General features: G+C 40.1%; 1 protein-coding gene across 2 annotated transcripts; it reads right to left on the bottom strand.

The window, feature by feature from the left end:
- Window positions 1–1,950: 1,950 nt before the first annotated feature.
- LOC104246402 (mediator of RNA polymerase II transcription subunit 16) lies at window positions 1,951–26,325 on the bottom strand. Of its 2 annotated transcripts, XM_070167816.1 has the most exons (16): window positions 25,732–26,325; window positions 15,471–15,539; window positions 15,156–15,244; window positions 13,983–14,095; window positions 13,646–13,747; window positions 13,469–13,553; window positions 11,566–12,162; window positions 10,802–11,420; window positions 10,530–10,609; window positions 9,558–9,640; window positions 7,257–7,493; window positions 6,986–7,157; window positions 6,400–6,881; window positions 6,024–6,200; window positions 3,864–4,241; window positions 1,951–2,736 (listed from the first exon to the last, which is right to left on the bottom strand). In XM_070167816.1, the coding sequence occupies exons 1-16, from the start codon at window positions 26,043–26,045 to the stop codon at window positions 2,590–2,592; spliced, it is 3,744 nt and encodes a 1,247-aa protein (XP_070023917.1). In that variant the 5' UTR covers window positions 26,046–26,325; the 3' UTR covers window positions 1,951–2,589. The 2 variants fall into 2 exon arrangements, with proteins under 2 accessions (XP_070023917.1, XP_070023918.1); XM_070167817.1 differs by lacking the exons at window positions 15,156–15,244; window positions 15,471–15,539; window positions 25,732–26,325 and having other exon boundaries at window positions 13,469–13,548; window positions 13,983–14,073.

Raw genomic sequence — 26,325 nt, 5'->3', positions numbered from 1 at the left:
ATGTGAAGCTTGTTCTGATGAATTACCAAGTAAGGACTCCCCTGCTTGGAAATCTTTGGTGCCATGAGCAAACGGATTAATGGTCTTCAGTTTCTTGTTTACAGACAAAATTTCTCTGAGTAATTCTTGCAATCCATCTACTGATATCATATGTGCATTTCCTTCATTCTCACCACTTCTATTAATATGACTTGTGCATAGACATAACTCAATAGCATATTCGGCTTTATAAGCCACATCTCTTATCAGCCTCTCCCAAATTCTCATCTCAGGTTTTGTTGCTGAAGGTAGTTGAATAAAAGCCTGCAAAGAACTAACCTCACTATAGAGAGCTTCAAATGTTGCTCTCTTTTCAGGAAATAGACATGAATCTTGATTCAGCAGCTTCTCCAATGTCTGCGTAACCGAATTTAGAGAAGCATAGATCATCCTTTCCTCCCCTTAATAATCTTCTGGTTAACTGGGAAATTTCTTGTTGTTACCTCAATTAGGCCTACAAATACTCAACAAGACAATAACAATCAAACGGGAACTTCAACAAAAAAGAAAAGAAAAGCTGCACAAAACTATGAAAGGAATGAACATTGCAGAATACCTGGAAATGAAAAAGGGGCGATCTTGCTAGCGTTCCACAGTTCAACAAATTTCAAGGTTTTTATTCCATAGAGAACAGTTGGGGTTGGCTTTATAACAGTCAACTTGATCATTGCTATACCCACTGGGATTAAAATAAAAAGGAACTTTTATCTTAATCAAACTACAACTACTCGGAAAATTATATCTTGGAATGAAGAGCTAGAGCTACTAAACTTTTAATTGGTAGCTAGGATATAAAAACAATAGTTTATTAGGACAATAGCTAGCTGAGTTGATTCCAGAAAAACTGACCTGAAACTGGATATATATGGAGTTAATTGCAGTAGTTTATTTTTGAAGTTCATGCACGCCATCTGCTTTTGGCAGCATAGGAACTTTTTTTTAAAAATAAACAAGAAAAGATTCGTGAGTGGAATTGAAAGGATTGCAGAAAATGCTGCTATGGAGAAGTATAACAGGTGAAGCCCATGAGACCCGAGAAGTAGTATTTGCATGCATGTTCAAGAAGCAGAATACACTTATACAAGAAATTTGGAAATAACAAAATTAATAATAAAAAGTTCATCATATAGGGGGTGATTGAATAAACATGAGGAACGAGAGAAGACAGAATATGAAGCATTATCTTTTCCTCTGTTTTTTTCCCTTCAAATAATTTATTATGACATAAAGGTTACTGCACATGAAACCTGAAGTTCCTCTTGGATGGGGATGAAGATGATGACAACCAGACAAGTTTTCAATTATATGTCCCATTTCTTTTTAACTGTTCTTCAACCTTGGGAAGACATCTGGTCTAGATTATAAAATGTGTTTCCATGAAGACTTAACTGTCTTAATTATAGAAAAGAACGAAAATTTGCAGTCACTAAATTCTGGTCGAATTGCTGCTACTACAAAAGTACAAATTCGCTGTATTCAGGAAGATTTCCTATAACTTTAACAACCAATACATGGATTTTTGTCCAAAAGAGAGACTAGATTTCAGCAGTAACTACCCACTTTATCCCTATTGATTGGCATATTCCTCTCAAGGCTTAACTGTGTCTTTTCCATAGTTTTTAATTAAGGAAAACGATTAAAAAAAATGAATAAACGAAAACAGCGGGAGCAAAGCGCTGAACGACAAAGTGAACTTCTGCTTCTGCGAAGAAAATTAAGCAAGCAGCCCGTGTCCAAGAAACCACAATCACAAGCTCAAACTTAAAATTGAACGTTACTTCTTTGTTTGTGTAACCGAAAATAGTGAAGCATATGATTTCAGTTTCACTCGTCATTCATACCATATGGGGCTAAGAAACTTCAACCAGAAAAGAAAGGAATATCTAAGCTAGTTGAGACATGCCATAACCACAAAAGGAAAGCGAAACATTTGTACAGGACCACAACTATAGTCACAACCATAGTTAACTAAAGAGAGAGAGAGAGAGAGAGAGAGAGAGAGAGAGAGAGAGAGAGAGGGAGGGAGGGAGAGAGAGAGAGAGAGAGAGAGACGCATTTTAGTTTACAAAATTTGATTACTCGACAGCTACTCACAGCAAATGGATTGCCCCCATACAAACAACAAATGGACTGTTATTATACATAACTACAACCCCTGAAATGCTCTGGTTTGGGAAGAGAATCTAATATATTCAACTCCCACTGGCAAAAAGACCTTTGCATACGTATGTGAGGATTCATTCTTAGTTCCAAAATTTGATGCCTTTGACTAAGGAGTATCCCCATTTTTCAGAAAACGGGGTTTAAATCACCTTGACTTCTTTCCAAAACATTTCATGGTATAACACATATAGTAAGCTCAGACCACATACCAATTACCCAACTTCAGGCTCTGCCTCACTAGTCACACTGATCTTTAAGATATAGTACATGACCATACTGATGAATAGGCAATAAGCTGGCAGAGTCCAATGCGTTTGTATCCATGTGGTGAACCATTACCGTTCACGAAAATTGGGAGCACATTGTTGGTGAACTACCCTCAATGCTCTATACAACTCGAACCCAAGTCCCACCACACATAGGACAGCCATATGCCCACCGGCTGATCCACCATACTTCCTTCTCATTTTGAGTGGCGGAAGGGTTGCCACCAGGTGAAGTAAAAGCTGAAGTCTGTCTCAAACATCTTATGCACTGCAAGAAACAGTCAACATCATAAACTGAGAAACTAAACTTAGACTACAATCAAATTATCTTGTTACGCTACTCATATCAATCAGGTCTCAACAAAATATATAGGAATAAGACCATGTTTTCTTACCATTTGCTACTAAATAGAAGAGAGTAAATAAATTGAAACTAATGCTAAGCGGGATTAGACTAAATCTGGATGAAAAACAGGGTTCGAGTGAAGCTCGCTTTGCTTTGCTTTGCTTTCCCCAAGATATATCATTCATTGGGTAGATATTGCACAGATTTACTAACTAATGATTATAGCAGATTTCATCAGAAAACCCAAGGACTGATCAGCACGATAACGTATGATGTGGCCTACAGCCTAATTTCCATTATCTGATCAACAGTAAGTAGATTCTAAACCAACATACAAGTTGACCTCAGCAGCGTTAAGTACACTCACCTACGAAAATCTAAGACGTGACATGAGGATACTAGATTGTACACATGTGAGTGAGTCATATATGGTAGGTAAGAAACTGAATTATAACAATTATCAGTTGTTATCTAACACTCGAACATCGAAACCTTTTGATCTTAATAATTTAGCATTTCAAAATCACTTCTCGAAAAAACGATTCAGCATATAAAAAACATAATTAGAACTTTTATGCAACATAGGTAGCAAATAAAATGTCTAAGACAGAGAAATACTTCCAAACACAACGCAAAATAAAAAGACAAAATTTCCCTAAACATTTTGGTGAAATTAATGTAAGTATCCGTATGAAATGGTAGTACAGGAAACTAAAAAACCAAAACACCAAAACATTAAATCAACAAGACTTTTAGAAGAAGGAACTAAAGCCACATTGCAATGTTAGCATTACCTTACAATGGATTCTTACAAGAAATTTATGTCAACTTTATCCAAGTAAATATGTCAATAATTTTAAATGCTAGCGTTGACTTTTGTTCTTCCCAAGTTAGGGACACTGGCCTAATTATCTCTCCAGTACACAATCCAACTTGGTTAATTATAACTTTATTTATGCCTTCATGCAAAGAGATGCAATAAAAAATGAACTATAACAGCAATAAATTGAACCTAGGAATAAATAGAGATCCAAATGTTATAGACAAACCTTATACCAAACTCCTTCAAGCCCAGTCTTCCAAACAGCTGTCACAACATCTCGTCGAGACCCCATTATACCAAGATATGCACCCAGGCCCACTGAAGTATTCAACCCAAAAGCAGCGTCTCGTTCTGACATCCTACGTTTCCTTGGCCACAAACCATGAGCTCCATAAGATACATCACAGTTTTCTGATGAGCTGCACTCAGTCAAGTCCCTTGATGGGCTAAGCTTAGAATTATCGTCCACACCCCCAATATCTTCTGAATCAGACCAAGGTCCACCAAACATATTTCTCCTGTGCCATTCCTCAGCAGGTGGATGGAGCTCTAACTCACGCAATAGCAGCCCAGCAGCATCTGCACCTCTAGGGCGAGGCATATTCTGCAAGAAAAGGGAATGAGATGAGAAGAACTGTAAAAGTCTAAGAATTCTGGGGATTCCTACCCAAGCCTACATAAGTCATTTTGTTTATGGTTGGTGTTTTTTTTCCCAATAGAGGAGGTTTGAAGTACTGCCGTGGCCCAATTGGAGTCGACAAATATAACCGGCTTATCCCAGCCCATCCAACAAATATTTAAAAAACAAAATTTTCCTGTTATTTTCTTTCACGTGTTATTTTCTTGTATAAGACATAATTAAAATAGGATGACTGGAATAGAGAAGCTCTACATAAGTGCTATGCTATAGAAAGATACCTAACAAAGTGAGAGACAAGTTCTACAGAATGATTCACTAAAAATTTTACATAGGGGTGTATGTTGCCCAAGATATTTACAAAATGAATAGTATAACTCTCTAACTGGTGCGATAGATACAATGGACTTGTTTGAATCCCTAGCTTTGCAGGTCTGCCCAAGTCCAACTTATTATACTGTTCACAGTACCTTCTTGATACTCATTTGAGTAGTATTACCTAACCTTATCCCTAAAAAGAAGATGAATGCTATAAAAATCCGGACGTGAAAATGGATATATGGTTATACAAGATTAGACAAGAGTTAGAAATGATTAAACAGGATTTGGTCAAATCAATGTAGACCTCTCTCTAGTTGCACTTGCCACTCGTGTTACTGATAAAAGGGAGAAAATTTTTCTTTAAAAAAACTTATATTTTTGCAGAATCCGTGGACTTAGTTAAGCAGAACACAACGGAAGCAAATATAATCTATAAAGACTAACAACTAGTTGGCAATAAACTAGTTATTCATACATGGTTGGGTTTAAGATTTAAAAAGAAATTGCTAATGCTTTAAAAGGCAAATTATTTAAATATTAAAATGAGATTTGGGATTGAATTGTAATTGATTGATATTTCCTCTCACATCTTGAAATCTAAGGTGCCGTTTTTTAACATTTACCATAATTAAAAAGTTAGCATGTCCCTTAGTCATTCATCCATAATAATTTTCTCATATCTTTGTCATCAACGTTTCTCCAGATACAGGACTAGTTTTTGTTTTTCCCACAACTCATTCATGCAGTTCTACCAGCCATCCTTTAGAAACACATGCATATTGTTAAAGTGTGTGACCATCTCATCTAAAAGCTTAAATAGACCACATTTTCTTTTGATTAAACTATGTCTTCAACAGGCCTCCTCGTGAGGAGGCCTGATTCTTTTTCATGGGCCAAGCACGTGAAAATTCTTTTGATAATGGGTGACGGTGAAACTCAAACTCACAACTTCCACCTGCTTTCGTACCATATTGAGTGTGTGACCACCTTATCTCAAACTTAAATAGTTAGAGAGAGCACGCTTTTATTTCCTTATAATTCAACACATGTAAGTGATGTAACATATTATTGATGCTAAACATGTATATATATGCTTGCACTGTCAAAACTCAAAAGTAATATTCAACTATGGCATAGAGGATTGGAGCAGAACAATAATAGTATCTTTTGAAGGACTTCAAGTGGTATAGAAAGAGAATGGGACTAGAACCATAAGGAGGAATATTATTGCAACAATTTGCAATAAACTGATGAATGGGTATAAAATGTTAGGAAGGAAGCTCCAAATACATATCTAGCACCCAGAACAACAGGAATCATTACAGCTATAAATGTTGAGTTGTGTAAATAAAAAATTGCAAGACATATTCACTCCTACATGCATTGCACATGTACCTCAACAAATAGAACTAATGACGGTAGAATTACCTGCATGTGAGGTCCGAGGGAAGCTTCAACTACTTCTGGCAAAACAGTGTAGTTCCCATCAATGTAATGAAGGCGGACCTGAATGTTGCTGCTCCCAACCTGAGAAACCGGCAATGGATGCACCAAACCAGCAGTCCGACGACAAAGATCCATAAGAATAAGAAAGAGGACCCTCACCTGCATGACAGTTTCAATTTAATTAATATTTCATCCACATAGCGAATAAGTTCGCGACTTCAAACAGGGAAGAATCTTATTTGATAAGTTCAAACAGAGAAAAAACTCAGATAGGCTTTCAATTTTGTGGGGAAGGTGTGTGTGTGTTGCCCCCCCCCCCGGGGGGGGGGGGGTAATCTGCTGAGAAAAAACCCTTTACCTCCTCATATGTGTATCCTTGACCAGCATTGCCAGAACCTATCCTAGACCGTTTAGATGGACCTTCTTCGGATCCCTTTGCTCCTGTCCCAACCTGACCACCTGGTGTTGGTTTTGCACCAGAGTTGGAATCTTCTGCTTTGCCTGGAATACTGGGTTGAGGCTTTTGCATTGAAGAATCCGCATTCCTTTGAGCAGCCCCCATAAAACGCGGTAATTGTGTTCCACGGAAGAAAAAACAGAAATGCAAAAGTTGACATAGCCGATGCAGAAAATGACAGTCCCCTATAAGCCTAACAGCTGGAGTTCCAGGGAAAGTGCCTGTGTTGATACTTATGGGCATAAAAGTAGAAGGACCAGTGATGGGGTTTGGGGCTGAACTAGGAACACTGTCGGCCGTACTACTAATTTTTGCAATAGCTCCTTGTACCCAAGCTTGCATCTGAGTGTTCCCAGTGGAACTTGCAGTACCACCCTGAGCACCTGAAAAGCATAGGTCCGTGGTTTAACTAAGAGAGAGGAAGTGAATTCTTGTATCCAGAAAGGTACATCCTTTAACAGCACATGATAGAGCAAATTACACTAACCCTGAGAAGTCGCAGGAGATGTAACACTTGGAGTTGGACTAGTCACCATACTCCTACTCCCACCTGTACCAGCAGTAACAGCATGACTAGCCAATGTACGGCAGAAACTTGCGTAGCGTCGTAAACGCGTGATGAAATGGGAGGCCAGATCAAGTATAGCATCTACATATGCCTGAATTAAATCATCCCAATATTTGAGAAACTCAAACACAATGAAGAAATAGAAGTATTTGGTCACAAATACAGAAAGATGACAATCACTAAGACATACCTGGATACTTGGCACCAGTGCTGGTTCAACGGCCATCGCCTCAGGATCAATGCCAAACAGTGTCTCACTGGAAGCTTGCCATGGCTCTGGAACCAATGCTGATGGGTTTGTTAAAGCTGATTCAATCCCCTTGCCAAGCATATCTAGCAACAATCTTGCTTGCATGTCAAGCACCATTGCCCGGACTTCTTGAGCATTTGTACCTTCTAGAAGCCTGCATTTTATCCTGTCTAGGCTCTGCATTATATGGACCAGATCTATCAGAACTCAAAGAAATCCAAGAATGGGTCCCTGATAGTGAACTTTGATGAAATAAACAAACAGGTTTAAAATTCAAGAACTACGTGTATGCAAGTGAGCACGGATTCACTGAAAGGAAAAGATGATCACATAATCTGACAAAAATGCACACACCACATGTATACACACTCACACAATCTTCCACATGACAGACTACTAGATTAATATTAAGTTGAGAGAAATAGAAAACCAATTGCATTGCATATCGATTTTAAGGACTTCACTAGAACTACAATACTTCGTTGTGTCATCTTCAAAAGATACACATTAACAATGGCATCTAGAAATTGGGTGTAGAAAAGAAAGACTAGTTTTGTGGATTGTTGAGTTGCCCCACATCGGAGGGATTTGAGGTCCTTGGTCTCCTTATATGGCTTGGGCAATCCTCACCTCATAAGCTAGCTTTTGGGGTTGAGTTAGGCCCAAGGTCCATTCTTATCATGGTATCAGAACCAGGCCCATCCCAATTATTGTTACCAATGTTGGGCCCCCATTTATGTTGTCCACGCTCCAGAGGTCTGGGCGTGAGGGGGGGGGGGTGTTGAGTTGTCCCACATCGGAGGGATTTGAGGTCCTTGGTCTCCTTATATGGCTTGGGCACTCCTCACCTCATAAGCTAGCTTTTGGGGTTGAGTTAGGCCCAAGGTCCATTCTTATCACGAATCATTTTAATACATACAATTCCATAACATTTGACTATTTCTATGCCCTTCCGCAAGAGCTGTACTAAGTTTGATGCAACATGCAATTCCTTCTATTCAAATTCATTAAGATGTTCATTTTACATTTATGGATCAAAAGCACAGAAAGAATTAGTAATTTCTCACAAGACATCTTCAGGCAGTGTCAGCCTTCTGCTAAAGGAATCATTTCCTCTCTTACTTCACATTCTCATTTCTCCATTGTTTTGACTTCTCACAATAACCTCTCTTCTCAATTGATACAATCATTATCTTAATCTCACTTCAGATTTCTGGATTTTGTAAAGTTTCACTGTTCAGATACTGTTACATGGTGTATAAGTTTGGGGGAAAGGGTTCAGGAAGAACCCCCCCCCCCCCTTTCTCCTTGGCACCTACATCTTTAATGATAAGTAAGACCTCTGCAGATTGATTTAATTACTTTGTATCAAGGTTTTCATTATATAAAACTGTGTCCAAGATTTTTGTCATGACAGGATTCCACAAGGAGAAACGCATAAGTAATTTGACCATGCTATTCATTTAACAAGCAAAAAACACGTCTTTTGCATATCCAAACATGATATAATATATTGTATTTTCTGATTGCATTCAAGAAAGCGCTGTAAATCATATGTTAAAATAAGCAAATAACATCAAACAGAGGTTTGCACGTTCTCATGATATAAAAAAATTATTTTTTGATAAGGATATAAAAAAATTATATACTTAATCAATACAACAACTATGCTTCAACCCCAAACAAGTTGCGGACTTGTAGTAGGCTATGTGAATCCTCACTTCTTCATTTAAGCTCAACTCATATCATCATATTAAATAAATAAAAGTGAAATAAGTTACACACACACGCGCGCGCACCGCACATATATAATAGAATTAATAATAATAATAATAATAATATTAAAAGTTTCCTACAAGCCTAAAACCTGTTTCCAACCGGAAGATACCACATATATGGATCTTTTTCTTCCATTGTGCCCTATCTTTAGCTAAGTGTAATACACTGCTCCAAAATCTTCTCTAAAGCCTAATTCACACCCCCAACCCCACTCCTTCCCAAAAAGATATGAATTCTCCATCCTGAGTAAGCGGAAGTCAGAATGATATCATGCAAGAGCAAAGCTCATACAGAGAGGCAAAGCATATAAAAGTATAAAGCAGAACGTGAAATCCAGTGTTCGATGTCTGCACTAAATTGCTCTATATTACCAGTCTCCGTCAAATTTGATACACCAGGATGACAATGTCCTCATTATGAAAATGATAGGCTTAAAGATAGATTTAAATAAAAGAAACATACCGGTCCATACTGCTGTCTATGCTGAGTTGAAGGAAGGGAATGGAAATCTGCATCCAGTACAGCAATGACACTGTTCAAAGCAACTGCAACAAAAGAACACATCATTAGTGATTGCCTGATCCTTCACGCACGCGCCTGATCCTTCCAGAATCATGTAGTCAAAATTACTCAAACAGAAAAAGGGCAAAGATCAACTGATATTTTTTATCAAATCCTCAATTCAGAAAAAAGCAAGGCCAGGTGAAATCTCAAACTCTAACTAAGGCCTGCAGCAGAACAGGTCAGACATTATATCAGGCTGAAGCAGAATCTCTTCAAACACCAATAAGAATTACTAAAGCTACTCATTTTAATAGACTTTGTGAAGATGGAGGACTTTCGGAAGACAAAACAAAAGGCACAACTGAGGATGTCATGGAAGAGGAATAGCCATCTTCAATTATTTCAGAGTCAAAGCAGAAGAAACAGAGGAAAACAGAGCATGTAAGGACCTATGGTACTCTTCAAACTACACAAGAATTTCAACAAACTAAAGATGCTATGTTTTTTCCATTTTGCAGTTCCATGAAACACAAGAAAGGATCTTCCAGCAGAATGACCATGGATTAGACAAAAGATTACTGCTATCAGCTATGCTAGGATATGGCATTTCAGTTCTTTAGAATACCATCTATTGCAAAAGGGTGGGGATTATGTTTACTTGAACCCGGATATTAGTACAGAGAGACCTCAATAATTAAAACAGGAATGGAATTTTTAATTTCAAAGCTCTTCATGGCTTCTTATGATTTCATATTAACGCATCAAATAGAGAACAATCATAAATCCTATCATAGAGCTCCGCTGAAACCTGGTTAGATATCAGAGGTCTGAAATTCTATTTTAGCTCTTGATCACGATATCAAGTTTGAAGTACTTTCCAAATCCATTCAGCAGTTCAGTTCTAAATCTGCCAACAGATTAAGCTCTTACCAATACCATCCTCCGCAGCGCTTTGTGTGCATCCCACGGCATCCCACCAATCAACTCCAACCAAAAGACTCCACCAAAATCTTCCAATAGAAAGAAAAATATGTCATCTCTAGGAAGACGGTTTAATATCATAAACCAAATACAATCTAACTTTTTTTATAAGGTACCAATACTATTCTAACTAGATGTAATAACAGTCGGATTGAAATGTCTTAATTGAGCATATTAAAATGATTCAAAAATTTGAGTATAGTGCACAAAAGCACATGTACCTCTCAGCAATTGCACGTTCCCAATTCGCGGAGTTAGCTTTCCCCTGATTACTTGGAACAGCAGGAGGAAGAACTCGAATAATCTTCAAAATTGTACAATCTCTGCTGGTATCATGCCAAACAGAAGCTGAGCAGCAACTTGTCGAAGAGAAGGCAGGAGCAGAAATGGCAGATCCAACATCAATATGGTAGTTATCAACAGGGGTGAAGCTTGGACCTGAGAATACATGGACGCCACCTCGTAGAAAAGCGACAGCTATCTCACCACCATGAGCAGAATACACAATACGGGCAAGAGTTCTAACATCACTTGGAAGATCAAAGGGATCAAAACTGACCCTCTTTCCCATCTCCATACCAGAGTCAGCCATGTTTCTTCCATCAGAAACTGGTCCTGCTCCCACTGCTAGGGGTCTATTAAAATCATTTCCTGCTGGGATACATTTAATTACTTTACTCACCCATACTGTCTGTTTTGGCGCCTGGCCACCAAAGCTGGATGTAGGATTTCCAAATATTTGGTGGAGGACAACATCCTCCACAGATGATTCCCAACGTTGAACCCTCCATCCTGTGATTGAAGGACCTTCATCGGGATCATAAGGCGACATGTACTGACCTAAAGAAACAAAAAGAGTAAAGATTAGCTAACAAATATAAAGTTGGAAAAAGTTAGTGCCAGAAAGAAAACCAGAGAAGGGGGGAAACCATCATCACTAGAAAAAATTGAAGGGCAAAGAGGGGCATCAGGTCCATATCCGTACCCTCAACAATCACAACAGCTATAACAGAACCACCACGGGTCGGATCAAAAGCAACTGCAGTAACACCAGAACCCCATGTCGTGGTAGCTGTGGATTGAGCTGCTGCTTCAGGACTAACATATGCAGAAAAGTTGGAAACTGGTGAACAATGAAGTGCGACCATGTCATTGTAATGTTGCTCCGTTAGTTTTTTGCCTTGCTTAGCCTCTTGTAATAAACACTCCTGCCAGCTAAACAAATATGCAGCCAAAGGGGCAAATCCATCCCAAGAAGGTGGATTAAGGGACGGTGGAACGCCATTGCTCACACTTGTCTTTGGAATTGCTTGAAATCCATTACCAGGGCCAGGTGTCACCTCCCAGACAACAACAGTTGATGGATTGACAATGGGAACTCCAGCAACATGCATTGCTCCAGAGTCTGTTATGATAGCATCAGCAGCCATGATGCCACTAGGACCCGCTCCCAATAGCCCTTTGCTTGTGCAAAACCATTTTGATGGTGTACCATTCTGATTAGGTGGCCATTGAGACCAATGGAGCTGAACAGACCCTGATGAGAAGACAGAGCATACACACAGAAAATTTGGCCATCCAGCTGCAATCAAAATTAAAGTAAAATTAATTAAGGAAAAATTTCCATTAAAATTGATACTTTAAATATGAAGAACGCCAAGGGCACATGATGGCAGAAGTAGCAGGATCAGCAGCAGAACAGCAGTGTAGTGCTTATGGGATTGACTGAGGTCCAAGGTCAATTATTTTAATATGGTATTAGAGCCAGACTCATCTCTATTCTTGGTTTACCCACCGTTGGGCCCCCATGTAATGTTGTTCACATTCCAAATATCCTGTCTTGGGCGTGCAAGAGGGTATTAGAGTCCCATATTGGTTGAGAATATGAGTTGTCTCCTCGTATGGTCTTGGACAATTCTCGCCTCATGAGCAAGTATTTGGGATTGAATTAGCCCCAAAGGTCAAGTCTTAACAACCTTAAACGTTGGGGTACGCCATCTGGAGTCAAGCGTCCCCTACCACTAGTAAGGCAGTTTCATTGCGCCCCTTGGGTTCATTTGAGGTTGCTCAAACCTCGAAGCTAAGCGAAATATAACCGTACTTCTCCTCACTTAGGTAGAGCTTCTGTCTAGGCACCAAGATGCTAAGGATGTGCCCCACACCTATGGACTACTAAAACGAGAACAATAACTATTTCACTTAATTTTTTTTTTTTTTTATTTGCACCGGGTGTCCGAGTCTCTACGAGCTCCGACTAATCCCGGGGGTGCACAGGCCCTCGGCAAGGAGTTTCCCGCAAGTGCACCACGGTTAATTCAGGTTTTACCTAGTCCGATGGCCCTCAGAAATTGTTTGCACCCAGTTACCCACCGTTGGGCCCCCATGTTATGTTGTTCACGTTCCAAATATCCTGTCTTGGGCGTGCAAGAGGGTATTAGAGTCCCATACTGATTGGGAATATGAGTTGTCTCCTCATATGGTCTTGGACAATTCTCGCCTCATGAGCAAGTATTTGGGATTGAATTAGCCCCAAAGGTCCAGTCTTAACAACCTTAAACGTTGGGTATAATTTTATCAATTCCTTTATCCACATAATTGCTGTTTGTGAATATAGTTATTATTTTTGAATTACATATATTTTTTTCTTTTACTTTTCTTCAGTTGCGCACTTTTTCATAAAGCTTGCGCTTTACTCGAGCTATATGCATTACTTGCGCTTTGTGCTTAAAGCCCACAACAGATATCAATGCTTTTTTTTGTTTTTTGCCTATGACAACATTGCTTGTAACACGAACCATAAATGTTTTTGAATCACTTTACATATATCCCTACTAACTACTCATTTGATGGAACATATACAAAAAGAGATAGAGAAACAAGGAACCTGCCTGGAGATTGTGGTTGCTGTGAAAGGAATTTCTCCTCAAACGTTGACTTAGCGGAACCACCAGTTCTTGTTGAAAGCCACCTATACTAATGTTAGGTAAAACAAAAACAAGATATGAGCCAATCGAATTATGCAAATTCTTAAATCCAAATTTCGAGATATCATAACAATTGCATACCGGAGAAACTCCTGATAACCACTTTGTAACAACTGCAATATCTTGACGCCATTCATACTCTCGCTGCCAACAACTGGCATCTCGTACCAGATTAGCTGGACCCTGAGTAACCAAGCATACATGTTAGGTAAGAATACTTTTTTGAAGCAACAATACAGAAATAATCAGGAACGTGTAGCATATGGGCAAAACCAAGACTCAATCAGGTATTGGCTACCAGGTGTGACATGGAAAAAGTGAGAAACCTTACACCAAGAACTTGCAAGTCACCGAAAATACATGCAGACAGAAAGTGAAGAGGGCGACAGAATGCACTATAATCCAGAAACCAGCTTACTTGAGAAGTCTGAGTCCAGATGGTTATTCTCCCATGAAAGTTAGCTATGAGCAGCGCACGCGGACAAGAAGTAGGAGACCATTCAATGAATTGGACAGAATCACGAGGGGAATCTGTAGAACATAAAAAGTTGTAAAATATGAAATATCAAAAACATACCACCAGCCATAAATGAAAGGTAACCAATTCTGCACAAAAGTTAAAGATGTGCATCTCTTTAGACAAAATTCAGTTCACTACAACAATAGCACGATGTGCCCGAATTTTTAGGGCCCATTTAGTTATGTGGAAAAAAACGCCTACCCATTTGAAATTAAAACAGCCCGAGTGCTCTCGAAAAGTCACTCGGTTGTTTCAAACAGTCAAACGTGGGCTTCAAGGGTGTTTCTTAACTACATGCAACCATTTTCTAATCCAACACAATCTTGTAAAAATCAATTAACTGCGTTTCCAATGAATAGTTCTTTATAATATGCCCACAAGGTCGAAGCTTGATTCAGGCTTTGCGTGGAAACTAGAAGGATCATTTTTGTCGAAATGCAATTGTACCAGATATTTATGATCATTAAGATAATTCAAATGTTCGGTTCAATTGGAAACTCCCAGATATTTTAGTATGAACAGTGATTAGCAATCTGGCACACTAGTCAGTAGATGTATGTCGGAAAAAAAAAATTGAAAAAAAAACAATCTCAAAAAAAAATGAAAAGAGCCATCAGAATTCTTCAATACTCTGAAGGTACAATACATATGTTACTCAGAAAGTTGAAAACTTAATTAGATGCCCCTACATGAAGAGCTGTTTATCCATCACAGCTTTGCATTGCACCATCTGTTATATATTCTTCTATTCACCATTTCTAAAATATCTCTGATTTTCCTTCTATTTTGCAAGAAAATAAAAAAAGGAAAAGAAAATACTATTCATAAAAGACTGCTGACTCTAAAGCAGCGGGCCTCATTTTTGAGGTTCTAAACGCGTTCGCAAAAGGAAGACAAATCCTTGGCCATTACAAAGGTGAGTACAAATTGCAGCTATTCAATGCACATAAACAGAAAAATGAACGAGTAACAAAGTTGGCCAAAAAAATCCTCCAATTTAAGGCACTCAAGCTTCAAAACATGCAACAATATTACCCCAGTAATCAATACCGGAAAGTTATTTTACAATACCTGCTATAACATTGAACACAGTGCACTCAGTTGGTCGTTCTGGGATGACTATATGTACAGGGATCCAGAAAGGTGGATTTGCATTTGAACTACAAAAAGTTAGAGACTAATAAGAATAAAACAATACATGCAAAGAAATAAAGTGATATCTCAAGTATTTGACCACATTGAATTTGTTGAAAATTAGCACAGCCTTCGCATCTTTTAGTGGAAACACTGAAAAAGTTCTTGATAGCCAAGCACAATAAATTACAGTGTGCTGAAATAATTTGAACAAATTATACCACTTACTATGATGGAAATCAAACCTCTAACCTTGGAATCCTTGCACATGTTTCGGAAGCACAAGCTATTGCATTTAGCTTGCCGCACCAAGCAACAGCACTGAGAAAACAATCAAACAAACAAGTCAGAAACAAAAGACAATAAATCTACCCATTTGAAATGAAAGCTTAAGCAATTACCAGAGGAACAAAGAGACTGACTGACTGACAAGCAGGGGGGGGGGGGGGGGAAGACTATCTGACTGTTGGAGAATGGAAATAACATCAAAGGCATGATCTTGATAGCAAATTGAAGGATATACACATTCTTGATAGTGAATTGAAGGGCATACACATAACAATAGATGTATGATAAATCATGAAAACCCAAGCATCAGTAGTTACAACAACAACCACCCAGTGGAATCTCACAAGTGGGGTTTGGGGAGGGTAGTGTGTACGCGGACCTTACCCCTACTTCTGGAGTAGGGAGGCTGTTTCCGATAGACCCTCGGCTAAAGAAGATGAAAAGAGACAACGGTGCAGTAATATCAGAGTAAGCAAGAAAGAAAGAGAGATAACGTCAGCAACGTAATACCAGAAAATAGAGAGAAAACAATAACAATAAGCAGTAATAATGGTACAGTACTATAGACACAAAAGAGTAATATGGATACAACAAGAGTCACTAGCACCCTAAGACACTACACTATCGGACTAGTCTCCTACGATCTAACCTGCAGTCCTAAAGAAGTAATATGGACACAATCGAAGCCACTAGCAGCCTAAGACAAACATACGCTAGCCTCCTACTTCCTAACCTACAACCTTAATACTTGCCCTCCACAACTTCCTATCAAGGGTCATGTCCTCGGCAATCTGAAGTCGCACCAGGTCCTGCCTGATCACCTCTCCCCAATATTTCTTTGGTCGCCCTCTACCTTTTCTCACACCCGTCAAGGCCAGCCGTTCACACCTCCTAACTGGGGCATCCATGCTTCTCCTCCGCACGTGTTCGAACCATCTAAGCTTAGCTTCCCGCATCTTGTCTTCTATGGGAGCCACGCCCACCTTCCCCCGGATATCTTCATTCCTAATCTTATCCAGCCTAGTGTGCCCGCACATCCATCTCAACATCCTCATTTCTGCAACTTTCATCTTCTGGATATGAGAATTCTTGACTGGCCAACACTCAGCACCATACATCATGGTCGATCTAACCACCGCTCTATAGAACTTACCTTTTAGTTTTAAGGGCACCTTTTTGTCAGACAAGACACCAGACGCTAGCCTACATTTCATCCAACCCACCCCTATACGGTGTGTAACATCCTCATCAATCTCCCCATCCTCCTGGATAACCAACCCCAGGTACTTGAAACTCTCTTTCTTGGTAACGACTTGAGATTCAAGCCTCACGTCCATGTCTGCTTCTCCCGAAATGCTGCTGAACTTGCACTCTATGTATTCTGTCTTAGTCCGACTCAACTTGAAACCTTTAGACTCAAGAGTCTGTCTCCAAATCTCTGACCTCTCGTAAACACCGCCTTGCGTCTCATCGATCAGAACAATATCATCGGCGAATAACGTACACCATGGCACCTCCCCTTGTATATGGTGTGTCAGTGCGTCCATCGCCAGGGCAAATAAGAATGGGCTGAGCGTTGAGCCTTAGTGTAAACCCATAACAACCGGAAAATGCTTAAAGTCGCCCCCCCGTCCTAACCCGAGTCTTAGCTCCATCATACGTGTCCTTAATCACCCTAATATAAGCAACCGGAACACCTTTCACCTACAGGCATCTCCAAAGAACTTTCCTAGGGACCTTGTCATATGCTTTTTCTAGGTCAATAAACACCATGTACAAATCCTTCTTCCTATCCCTGTATAGTTCAACCAACCTTCTTATAAGATGGATAGCTTTCGTAGTAGAACGTCCAGGCATGAATCCAAACTGTTTATCGGATATCGACACCGACCTCCTCACCCTCACTTCCACTACCCTCTCCTAAACCTTTATGGTATGACTTAGTAACTTGATACCCCTATAGTTGTTACAATTCTGGATATCGCCTTTGTTCTTGTACAACGGTATCATCATACTCCACCTCCGTTCTTCTGGCATATTTTTCATCCTGAAAATAATATTAAACAGTCCAGTTAGCCACTCCAATCCCGCTCTACCCACCGACTTCTAGAATTCTATCGGAATCTCGTTGGGCCCGGTTGCTCTGTCGCTGCGCATCTTATGCATAGCCCCACGACCTCATCGACCTTAATGCACCTACAGTAGCTAAAATCTCGATGACTCTCAAAGTGTTCCAATTCCCCTAGCACAATATATGTGTCCCCTTCGTCATTCAGCAATTTATGAAAGTAAGTCTGTCATCTCCGCTTGATCTGAGCATCTTCTACCAAACACTCTGCCTTCCTCGTCCTTGATACACCTCACTTGGTCTAGATCACGAGTTGTCCCCTTTCTCGCCTTGGCCAGCCGAAATAACTTCTTGTCCCCGCCTTTGTCTCCCAGTTCTTTGTACGGGCAACATAACACTGCAGTCTTGGCCTCCGTAACTGCTAACTTCGCCACCTTCCTAGATGTCTTATATCTTTCTCTGCACATCCTCCTTTCCTCTTCGTTTATACTCTCCACTAACCTCCGGTATGCCGCTTTCTTTTCTTTCACCTTTCCCTGGACCTCGGCGCTCCACCACCAGTCGCCCTTGTAACCGCCCGAGTAACCCTTCGAGACCCCTAACACCTCTCTCGCAACCTCCCTTATATAGTTCATCGTCATTTTCCACATATCGCTCGCGTCCCCGCTACTCCTCCAAGCATCAGTAGTTGAATAGCAAAATAGACGTCATCATTTACATGTTGATACAAGATGGATTTTCAGGCTCACCTCCATCATAGCAGCATTGAAAGGAAAGAACATTCTTATAACAACAAGTATAAATGTATAATAATGTGTACAAGCACCATCTGCTATGTCAAAAATTGAATAACTAGCATGGAGACAAAGCTCCAACACCCGATGATTTGAACATGGCATAGCCTAATATTGGTCCAACATAGTTATGGCATATGTGATTTATCCAGTGAAATAAGACACAGGCCCACTTTATTGCTTAATGCCTAACATTCTAGAGAGAAATAGGGCTAGTGATATTAAACATACCAGGCATATCCGACTGCAGGGACTCCCGTGAGACAATAGCCAAGCTTTTTCCTCTTATATTAAGAATAGCGCTTATGGGGATTTTATCTGGCACAAAAAAGGTATTTGTGGGACAAAACAAACTTAGATGCTACATTACAAGTTGATCTTGAGCATGCTTACAGTTACATTAATATGCCACCCTTGATATCATATGGCATCAAGGGTGGGATTAATATGTCTCCTGGAAACACTCTCTGCCCCTCGGGGTAGGGGTAAGGTCTGCGTACATATTACTCTCCCAGATCCCACTTGTGGGATTATACTGGGCCGTTATTGTTGTTGTTGATATCATATGGCATTTGGGAGAAGACGGATCTGATGGACTAGATGTATTTTCAAAATTAAATTCTCTATTCTCATCCTATCAAGTCTATTCATTTCTTGTGTGTTCTTCATCCAAGCCCCATAATACTTCTAAAGTTGTGTTTTTAAAGATGAAAATGTAAAAGAAAAAATTATCTATGGAGCTATAAGCAAAAAAGCGAGAAGCAAAGTGTATGCTCTTTCGAAGTCAAACTTTGATTAATTTATTGAAGATACAGATATTAGACTTCAAAACTTGTAACATCAGATTGAATTGAACTTATTTATTTCAGCATTGATCGTACAATAGTGAGAATTTTCTTTTTATCAAGACGATAGTGACAATATTAGCACAACTTGTAGTATTAAAAATAATTAAAATGCAGTTTCAACAAGGTCATGGAAAGATAAATTTCAATTGCAAAATTTAAAATTCAATATTCGACTAACCAATGATTGAAAAAGCATTTCTTTGCAGCATTCAATTTCATGTTTAAATAGTTTAGCAACTGCATCAAGTACAACAAATCAGCCACAGGTTTTGTTATCGGGAGTTGGTACCTCCTGTTTTACTGCTTCCCTTTTGGTGTTAGCTAAATTATTGTTACTTTACTTCGCAATAGTTAAACCTTTCAACTAGGATACTAGTTACCACTTGTTTCCTTCTTGTTTGATTTGCGTACGTTGTGCACTAGCGAGTCTTCTCTAGATTGTTGTAGGTGTAGTGGCTGCAGTCTGGAATGATAGAATAAGGGCATGTCCTCGGGTGGGGCAGAGTGGGGGCTGGGGTTCAGGGGGTGGGTCGGGTAGCAGGGGAGGTAGAGGGGGCAAGGGAGCCTATAGGTTGAGAATCGGGTCATGGAACATAGGTTCACTAACGAGTAAATCCATAGAGTTGGCGAAAATCCTGCAGAAGAGGAAGATTAATATAGCGTGTGTCCAGGAGACTAGGTGGGTCGGATCGAGGGCGAAAAACGTGGATGGGTATAAGTTGTGGTACTCTGGTATCCTGAGGGGTAAGAATGGAGTGGGTATCCTGGTAGATAGCCATCTTAGAGAGTCCGTGGTAGAGGTCAGGCGGGTGAATGATAGACTAATGACTATTAAGTTGGTGGTAGGTGAGGGTACTTTAAATGTCGTTAGCGCGTACGCACCGCAAGCAGGCTTAGATGAGGATATTAAGAGGCGCTTTTGGGAGGGGTTGGATGAGATTGTTCGTAGTATACCGCCTTCTGAGAGGTTATTCATAGGAGGAGATTTCAATGGTCATATTGGGTCATCTGCAGGTGGGTACACTGAGGTGCATGGCGGCTTTGGTTTCGGAGAGCGGAACGGAGGGGGCATTGCGCTGTTGGACTTTGCCAAGGCTTTCGATCTAGTCATTGCGAACTCGAGTTTTACGAAGCGGGATGAACATTTGGTTACTTACCAAAGTTCGGTGGCGAAGACTCAGATTGACTATCTCCTCCTCAGGAGATGCGACAGAAGGTTGTGCGAGGACTGCAAGGTTATCCCAGGTGAGACCCTCTCAACGCAGCATAGGCTTTTGGTGATGGACATTTGTATTAGGATAAGGAGGAAGAAGAGGTCAGTACAAGGACGCCCTAGGATTAGGTGGGGCGCCTTGACTAAGGATAAAGCCAAGGAGTTGGAAGGAAGGTTATCGGCAATGGGAGCTTGGAGAAGTGGTGGGGACGCAAACACAATGTGGTCGACGACGGCGGACTGTATAAGAAAGGCGGCGAGAGAGGTGTTAGGGATATCTACGGGCCGCAATGGTGGGCACAAAGGAGATTGGTGGTGGAATGCAGTTGTCCAAGGTAAAGTGAAAGCGAAGAAGGCGGCTTACTTGCGGTTAGTAGGGAGCACTAACGAGGAGGAGAAGAGAGAGAACAGTCAAAGGTATAAGGTGGCTAGGAAGGAGGCAAAGATGGCAGTGACGGAGGCTAAGACGACATCTTTTGCTCGTCTGTATGAGGAACTAAGGAACAAAGGCGGGGAGAAGAAGTTATTCCGACTCGCTAAGGCGAGAGAGAGGATAACTCGAGATCTAGACCAGGTGAGGTGCATAAAAGATGACGACGGCAAAGTTTTGATGGGAGATGACCAGATTAAGAGGAGGTGGCAGACCTACTTTCATAAACTTCTAAGTGAAGAAGGAGATCAAGATATTAGACCTGGGGAATCGAGGAATGCCGACAGTCACCATGAATTAAGTAATTGTAGGGACATTGAGATCGATGAAGTCATGGAGGCAATGCGTAAGATGAGAAGGGGCAGAGCTACCGGGCCAGACGAAATTCCGGTTGAACTGTGGAGGTGTGTGGGTAGAGCAGGCTTGGAATGGCTTACTGCATTGTTTAGTGTTATATTCAAGACTAATAGGATGCCTGAAGAGTGGAGGTGGAGTACAATGGTCCCGTTGTATAAGAACAAAGGTGATGTCCAGAGCTGTAACAACTATAGGGGCATCAAATTACTAAGTCATACCATGAAAGTTTGGGAGAGAGTGGTAGAAATGAGAGTGCGAAGGACGGTGTCTATTTCAGACAACCAGTTCGGGTTCATGCCGGGGCGATCTACCACAGAAGCTTATCCACCTTATTAGGAGGATGGTGGAACAGTACAGGGATAGGAAGAAGGATCTTCACATGGTGTTTATTGATTTGGAGAAAGCGTACGATAAGGTTCCTAGGGAGGTCTTATGGAGCTGCTTAGAGGATAAAGGGGTCCCGATTGACTATATTAGGGTGATTAAAGACATGTATGATGGAGCTTAAGACTCGGGTTAGGACAGTAGGAGGCGACTCTGAACATTTTCCAGTTATTACGGGGTTGCACCAAGGGTCTGCGCTCAGCCCATTCCTATTTGCCCTGGTGATGGATGCACTGACTCATCATATTCAAGGGAGGTGCCATGGTGCATGCTATTTGCTGATGACATTATTCTAATTGACGAGACACGAGGCGGCGTCAACGAGAGGCTAGAGATTTGGAGACATGCTCTTGAGTCTAAAGGTTTCAAGTTGAGCAGGACGAAGACGGAATACCTCGAGTGCAAATTTGGAGTTGAGCCGACGGAAGCGGGAGTTGAAGTGAGGCTTGACTCTCAAGTCATTCCCAAGAGGGGTAGTTTCAAGTACCTTGGATCGGTTATTCAGGGGATCGGGGAGATTGACGAGGATGTCACACACCGTATAGGGGTGGGGTGGATGAAGTGGAGGTTAGCGTCGGGAGTCTTGTGTGACAAGAAAGTGCCACCGTTACTAAAAGGTAAGTTTTATAGAGCAGTGGTTAGGCCTGCCATGTTATATGGAACTGAATGTTGGCCGGTAAAGAACTCACACATCCAGAAGATGAAAGTAGCGGAGATGAGGATGTTGAGGTGGATGTGCGGGCATACAAGAATGGATAAGATTAGGAATGAAGATATTCGAGAGAAGGTGGGCGTGGCCCCCATAGAGGACAAGATGCGGGAAGCAAGACTCAGATGGTTCGGGCACATTCAGAGGAGGAGCACTGATGCACCGGTGAGGAGGTGTGAGCGACTGGCTGTAGTGGGCACGCGGAGAGGTAGAGGACGACCTAATAAGTATTGGGGAGAGGTGATCAGACAGGACATGGCGCGACTTAGGATTACTGAGGACATGGCCCTTGACAGGGAATTATGGAGGTCGAGTATTAAGGTTGTAGGTTAGGGGAGAGTTGTGAATATTTCTACAGCACAATAGAGTGAGACTAGCCAGTTAGGAGTTAGACTAAGAAGGTCATTGGTCGTCTATTGATGCAGGGCTTTACCTGCTAGTTTTACTATACCAGCCATTTTTTTCGTATTTCGTATTCTGTATTTCATATCTATTGTATCGCTGTTATTTTATTATGCATTTTTGTGGTACTAATATACCGACTTCTGTTGTTGTTTTTTTAGCCGAGGGTCTCCTGGAAACAGCCTCTCTACCCTTCAGGGTAGGGGTAAGGTCTGCGTACATATTACCCTCCCCAGACCCCACGTGTGGGATTATACTGGGTTGTTGTTGTTGTTGTTGTTGTTGGTTGCTCCTTAAGACAGTGACTTGATTGATTCTCTGTCTACTAAACAGTTCCCTGGTTGAAGAAGATATAAATGTTTTAATAAGTTTAGGATTAGGATCAGTAAACTCTTCTTTTCTTATATAGAAGCAACAGCTTTTTCACCACTCAACTTCTTCAATCGTCCAGGAATCTTGTCTTTCACTTTCATGTTCTTTTACAATAACCTCTAAGATAAGCCATAATCACCCTTCCTATTCTTGGTTTTTCCATAACAAACTAAGGCACTGATACAAAAAGGAATCCCTATTCTCCGAGTCAAGACCAGTCTACACCATCACAGCAACTAGGAAACATGGTCACAATAGTCGGAAATTTCAAAAAAAAAAAAAGATCTATTGGCAGCCAATACACTCAGTTCATACAGGAGATAAAAAAAAATTGATGAAATTGATAGGTAGCTACACAACTCAGATATGTTGGAAGGTCGTCTTCACAAAAAAATCCTTCTAAGAAAATGTATTTTCTGGACATTACAATATGGATATGCAGAGAGATGTTAAACCAGGAACCTTCACCACTTTATGCAATGTAGCGAGATAAAGAGAGCAGCTTAAGCCTTACTCTCTCTAGTTCCCTCCATTGAATAGTTAAAATAACTACTTTTCTGTCAGGAATAAATAAGAAAAAGAAAAGAGGTGCACCCAAGGGGAAGATTGGGCGTCATTTGTAGAGAATCATGTTCTGATATAAATTCTCTACTTTTTGGTATACTTATTGTATACGAGAGTTTTCTCCCTTTTGATTAATACAATGTACCTTATCAAAAAAAAAGAGGTGCACCCAAGGGTGTCACCTAGAGGTCAATCAAGTGGATTGAGAAAACTGAGGTCTCAAAGTTCCAGTCCCAACGAAGACAAAAACATCTTCCCATTTGTCCAAGCCTTGGTGTATAGAGTTACCTGATACTTGTGCTGGTGGGAGGTAGCAGGTACCCCGTGGAATTAGTTGAGGTGCGCGCAAGCTGGTCCGACTACCACAATTATAATAGGGGGAGGGGGGGTTTACTTTCATCTCTTCTATATCAAGAACTCTCGTCTCTTGTTAAAAATACTTAATCTATCGTCTTACTACCCCGCTGAGAAAGAAAAGATGAATACCCCATTGAGCACACAAGATGCTATGGAAGAGACCAGAGGAAATATAAAAAATTTCCACACTAGTATGTTTCAAATACTGAAACTAGGATAATTTCAAATACCAGGATAATTCTCCCTCTATCCAGAAATCACAGATGTTTTGATGAAATATCAACTGGTAACCACTCACTTAAGGCTAAATGTCTTTTACTTTTACTTGTATTTTAGTTGGCAAAATCTTTCTTGTAACTTGCCCTATAGATATTTTTTTGAGAGAGGGTAATGACTTTATTCATCGGTTATCAGCACCCAAAATAGAATTGGTATCTAATACTTAAAAGAAGAAAACGCCTGCAATTCTTACAAGGAGTCATAAAAGTCAAGCAATGATTCTGCATCATCTACCAGCTGTTAAAATTAGAGGAAACTTGCCCTATAAGTATTCTGGACTTTATCAGCTCCCTAGCAGTCTAGGCATATGTACTGGAGCTGTTTCTTCTTTTTGAAGTCCTTATCTTTGAAACTTGCATCTCCTTGATGCCAGTCAATGAAACTATTTACTTAATCAAAAAAAATCTCTGTATCCAGAAAATGAACAGAGAGAATCAAAGAGCTCTAGGAACAATGAACACTGAAACTAAAAGAATAAATCAAAGTTCCCTCTATCGTTCTTAAGACCATATTGAAAATGTAATTCTGTTTTTTTTCTCATTTCTTCCACATTCTAGTGAAGAATTTTATTCAAATAAAGCAGATTTTTGTCTAATTTTGTTATGCATAGGTGAATTACTGCATATATGAACAAAATATACTGTGCAATCCCTTATGATATATATGGAAGTTAAACTTTTAGCTAGATGATTATGAGGAGCCAAATGTCCTAGTAGTATGGTCTAGGTAGGAGACACATGGTCGGACTAACAAGTCAACACTTTGATTAGCCCCCTTGCTATCATTGAAGCAGTGTTCAATTCTCTGCAACTTTAGAACTCAATTGAGTGACTTTCACCACTTCAAAAGTTAAACTGGGACGTCCCAGCATGTTTTCAATATTCAGCATAACTAACCCCTTTTAACTAAGTAATCCTCAATAAATGACTAATGATAATTTTTTCTGCTTTTTCCTTCTCAAAAAAAAAATTCTGCTTTTCTCAAATTTGGTCATTTCCTTGCTTCTTTAGCTTCATTACAAATGTTCAAGCTAAATTTGATAAAAGAGAACTACTCTAATCAAGATAAAGTTATCATTATTCTCTTCTAATTAACTTCTCCAGTATGAGCTTCACATCTTATGTAAACTCACATTGCTGGTATAAGACTAGTCAATTTAAGATGATCTATTGTTAAAAACGTGATTAACTCCATAGGAGACAATATGAGCAAAAGACAGGAATCCCTAAATCCTGCAGAAAAGAAGTAAATACAAGTGTGTTCTCGCTACTCGCTTAAGCTTTTAGATTAGATGGTCACGCATTTCAACATCTATCACAACATAGAAGATTCATGTAGCCCAGAACTGAGACCTAGTTATTGTTGTTGTTTTATTCTCAGCAAAATTACAGAAATATATGAAGAAGCTATGATAACATAAGAAAAATTCAGCAATAAAAAAGAATCACCTGAAATTGCGGCAAAGTTCAGGAACACTCATTTTATGAAGCAAATTGGACCTAGGTTGTTTAAGCCTAATGCAAAAAACGGTAGCAGGATTCACAGAATCCTCATCCATGGGATCGTCGTTGTCGACGGAAGAAACCTCCTTCTCAGTCGTCACGATTGCAGCCCCCGGGTGATCGTCTTCACCAGTATCAGGTTTGTCCTGAACCTTAATAGAAGCTTCGAGAGAGTTCGTAGTGGTAATAGCAGAAGAAGACTCCTCTTCAGAGTCTTTAACAGCAACAGGTGGAGGAGCTGGTGGTTGTTGATTATTCATTTGAATAAACCAAAAAGGTACAAAACCCTAATTAATTTATACTTATTTTTGTTGGAATTGTATACGTATATAGTGAGAGAAACAAGTTAGAGAGAGAAGTGGGTGGCCTAAAGTCTTAACAATTGAAGGCGACAGGAATCACTATAGTGTGTGAATGTGTGTGTGTGAGAGAGAGAGATATTTGAGTGCGTGGGGTTAGGGTTTGCGTTGGATCGGAGGAATTGGGGGGAATGTGAAGTCACTCACAACAAGTGACGAGATTCCAGATGGTGGAATTTTT

The sequence above is a fragment of the Nicotiana sylvestris genome, chromosome 2 (genome assembly GCF_000393655.2).
Source record: "Nicotiana sylvestris chromosome 2, ASM39365v2, whole genome shotgun sequence".
Lineage (NCBI taxonomy): Eukaryota > Viridiplantae > Streptophyta > Magnoliopsida > Solanales > Solanaceae > Nicotiana > Nicotiana sylvestris.
Note: the sequence above shows the minus strand (reverse complement) of the source record. Positions and strands in the feature narration are given on the sequence as shown.

Bases quoted from the DNA above. Each gene is read 5' to 3' on its own strand.
- LOC104246402 (XM_070167816.1), bottom strand. From the start codon at position 26,045: ATGAATAATCAACAACCACCAGCTCCTCCACCTGTTGCTGTTAAAGAC. The intron at 15,245-15,470 runs GTTAGAGGTTTG...AACTTTTTGTAG, and splicing joins ACATGTGCAAGGATTCCAAG to TTCAAATGCAAATCCACCTT. The intron at 6,882-6,985 runs GTTAGTGTAATT...TATGCTTTTCAG, and splicing joins ATCTCCTGCGACTTCTCAGG to GTGCTCAGGGTGGTACTGCA.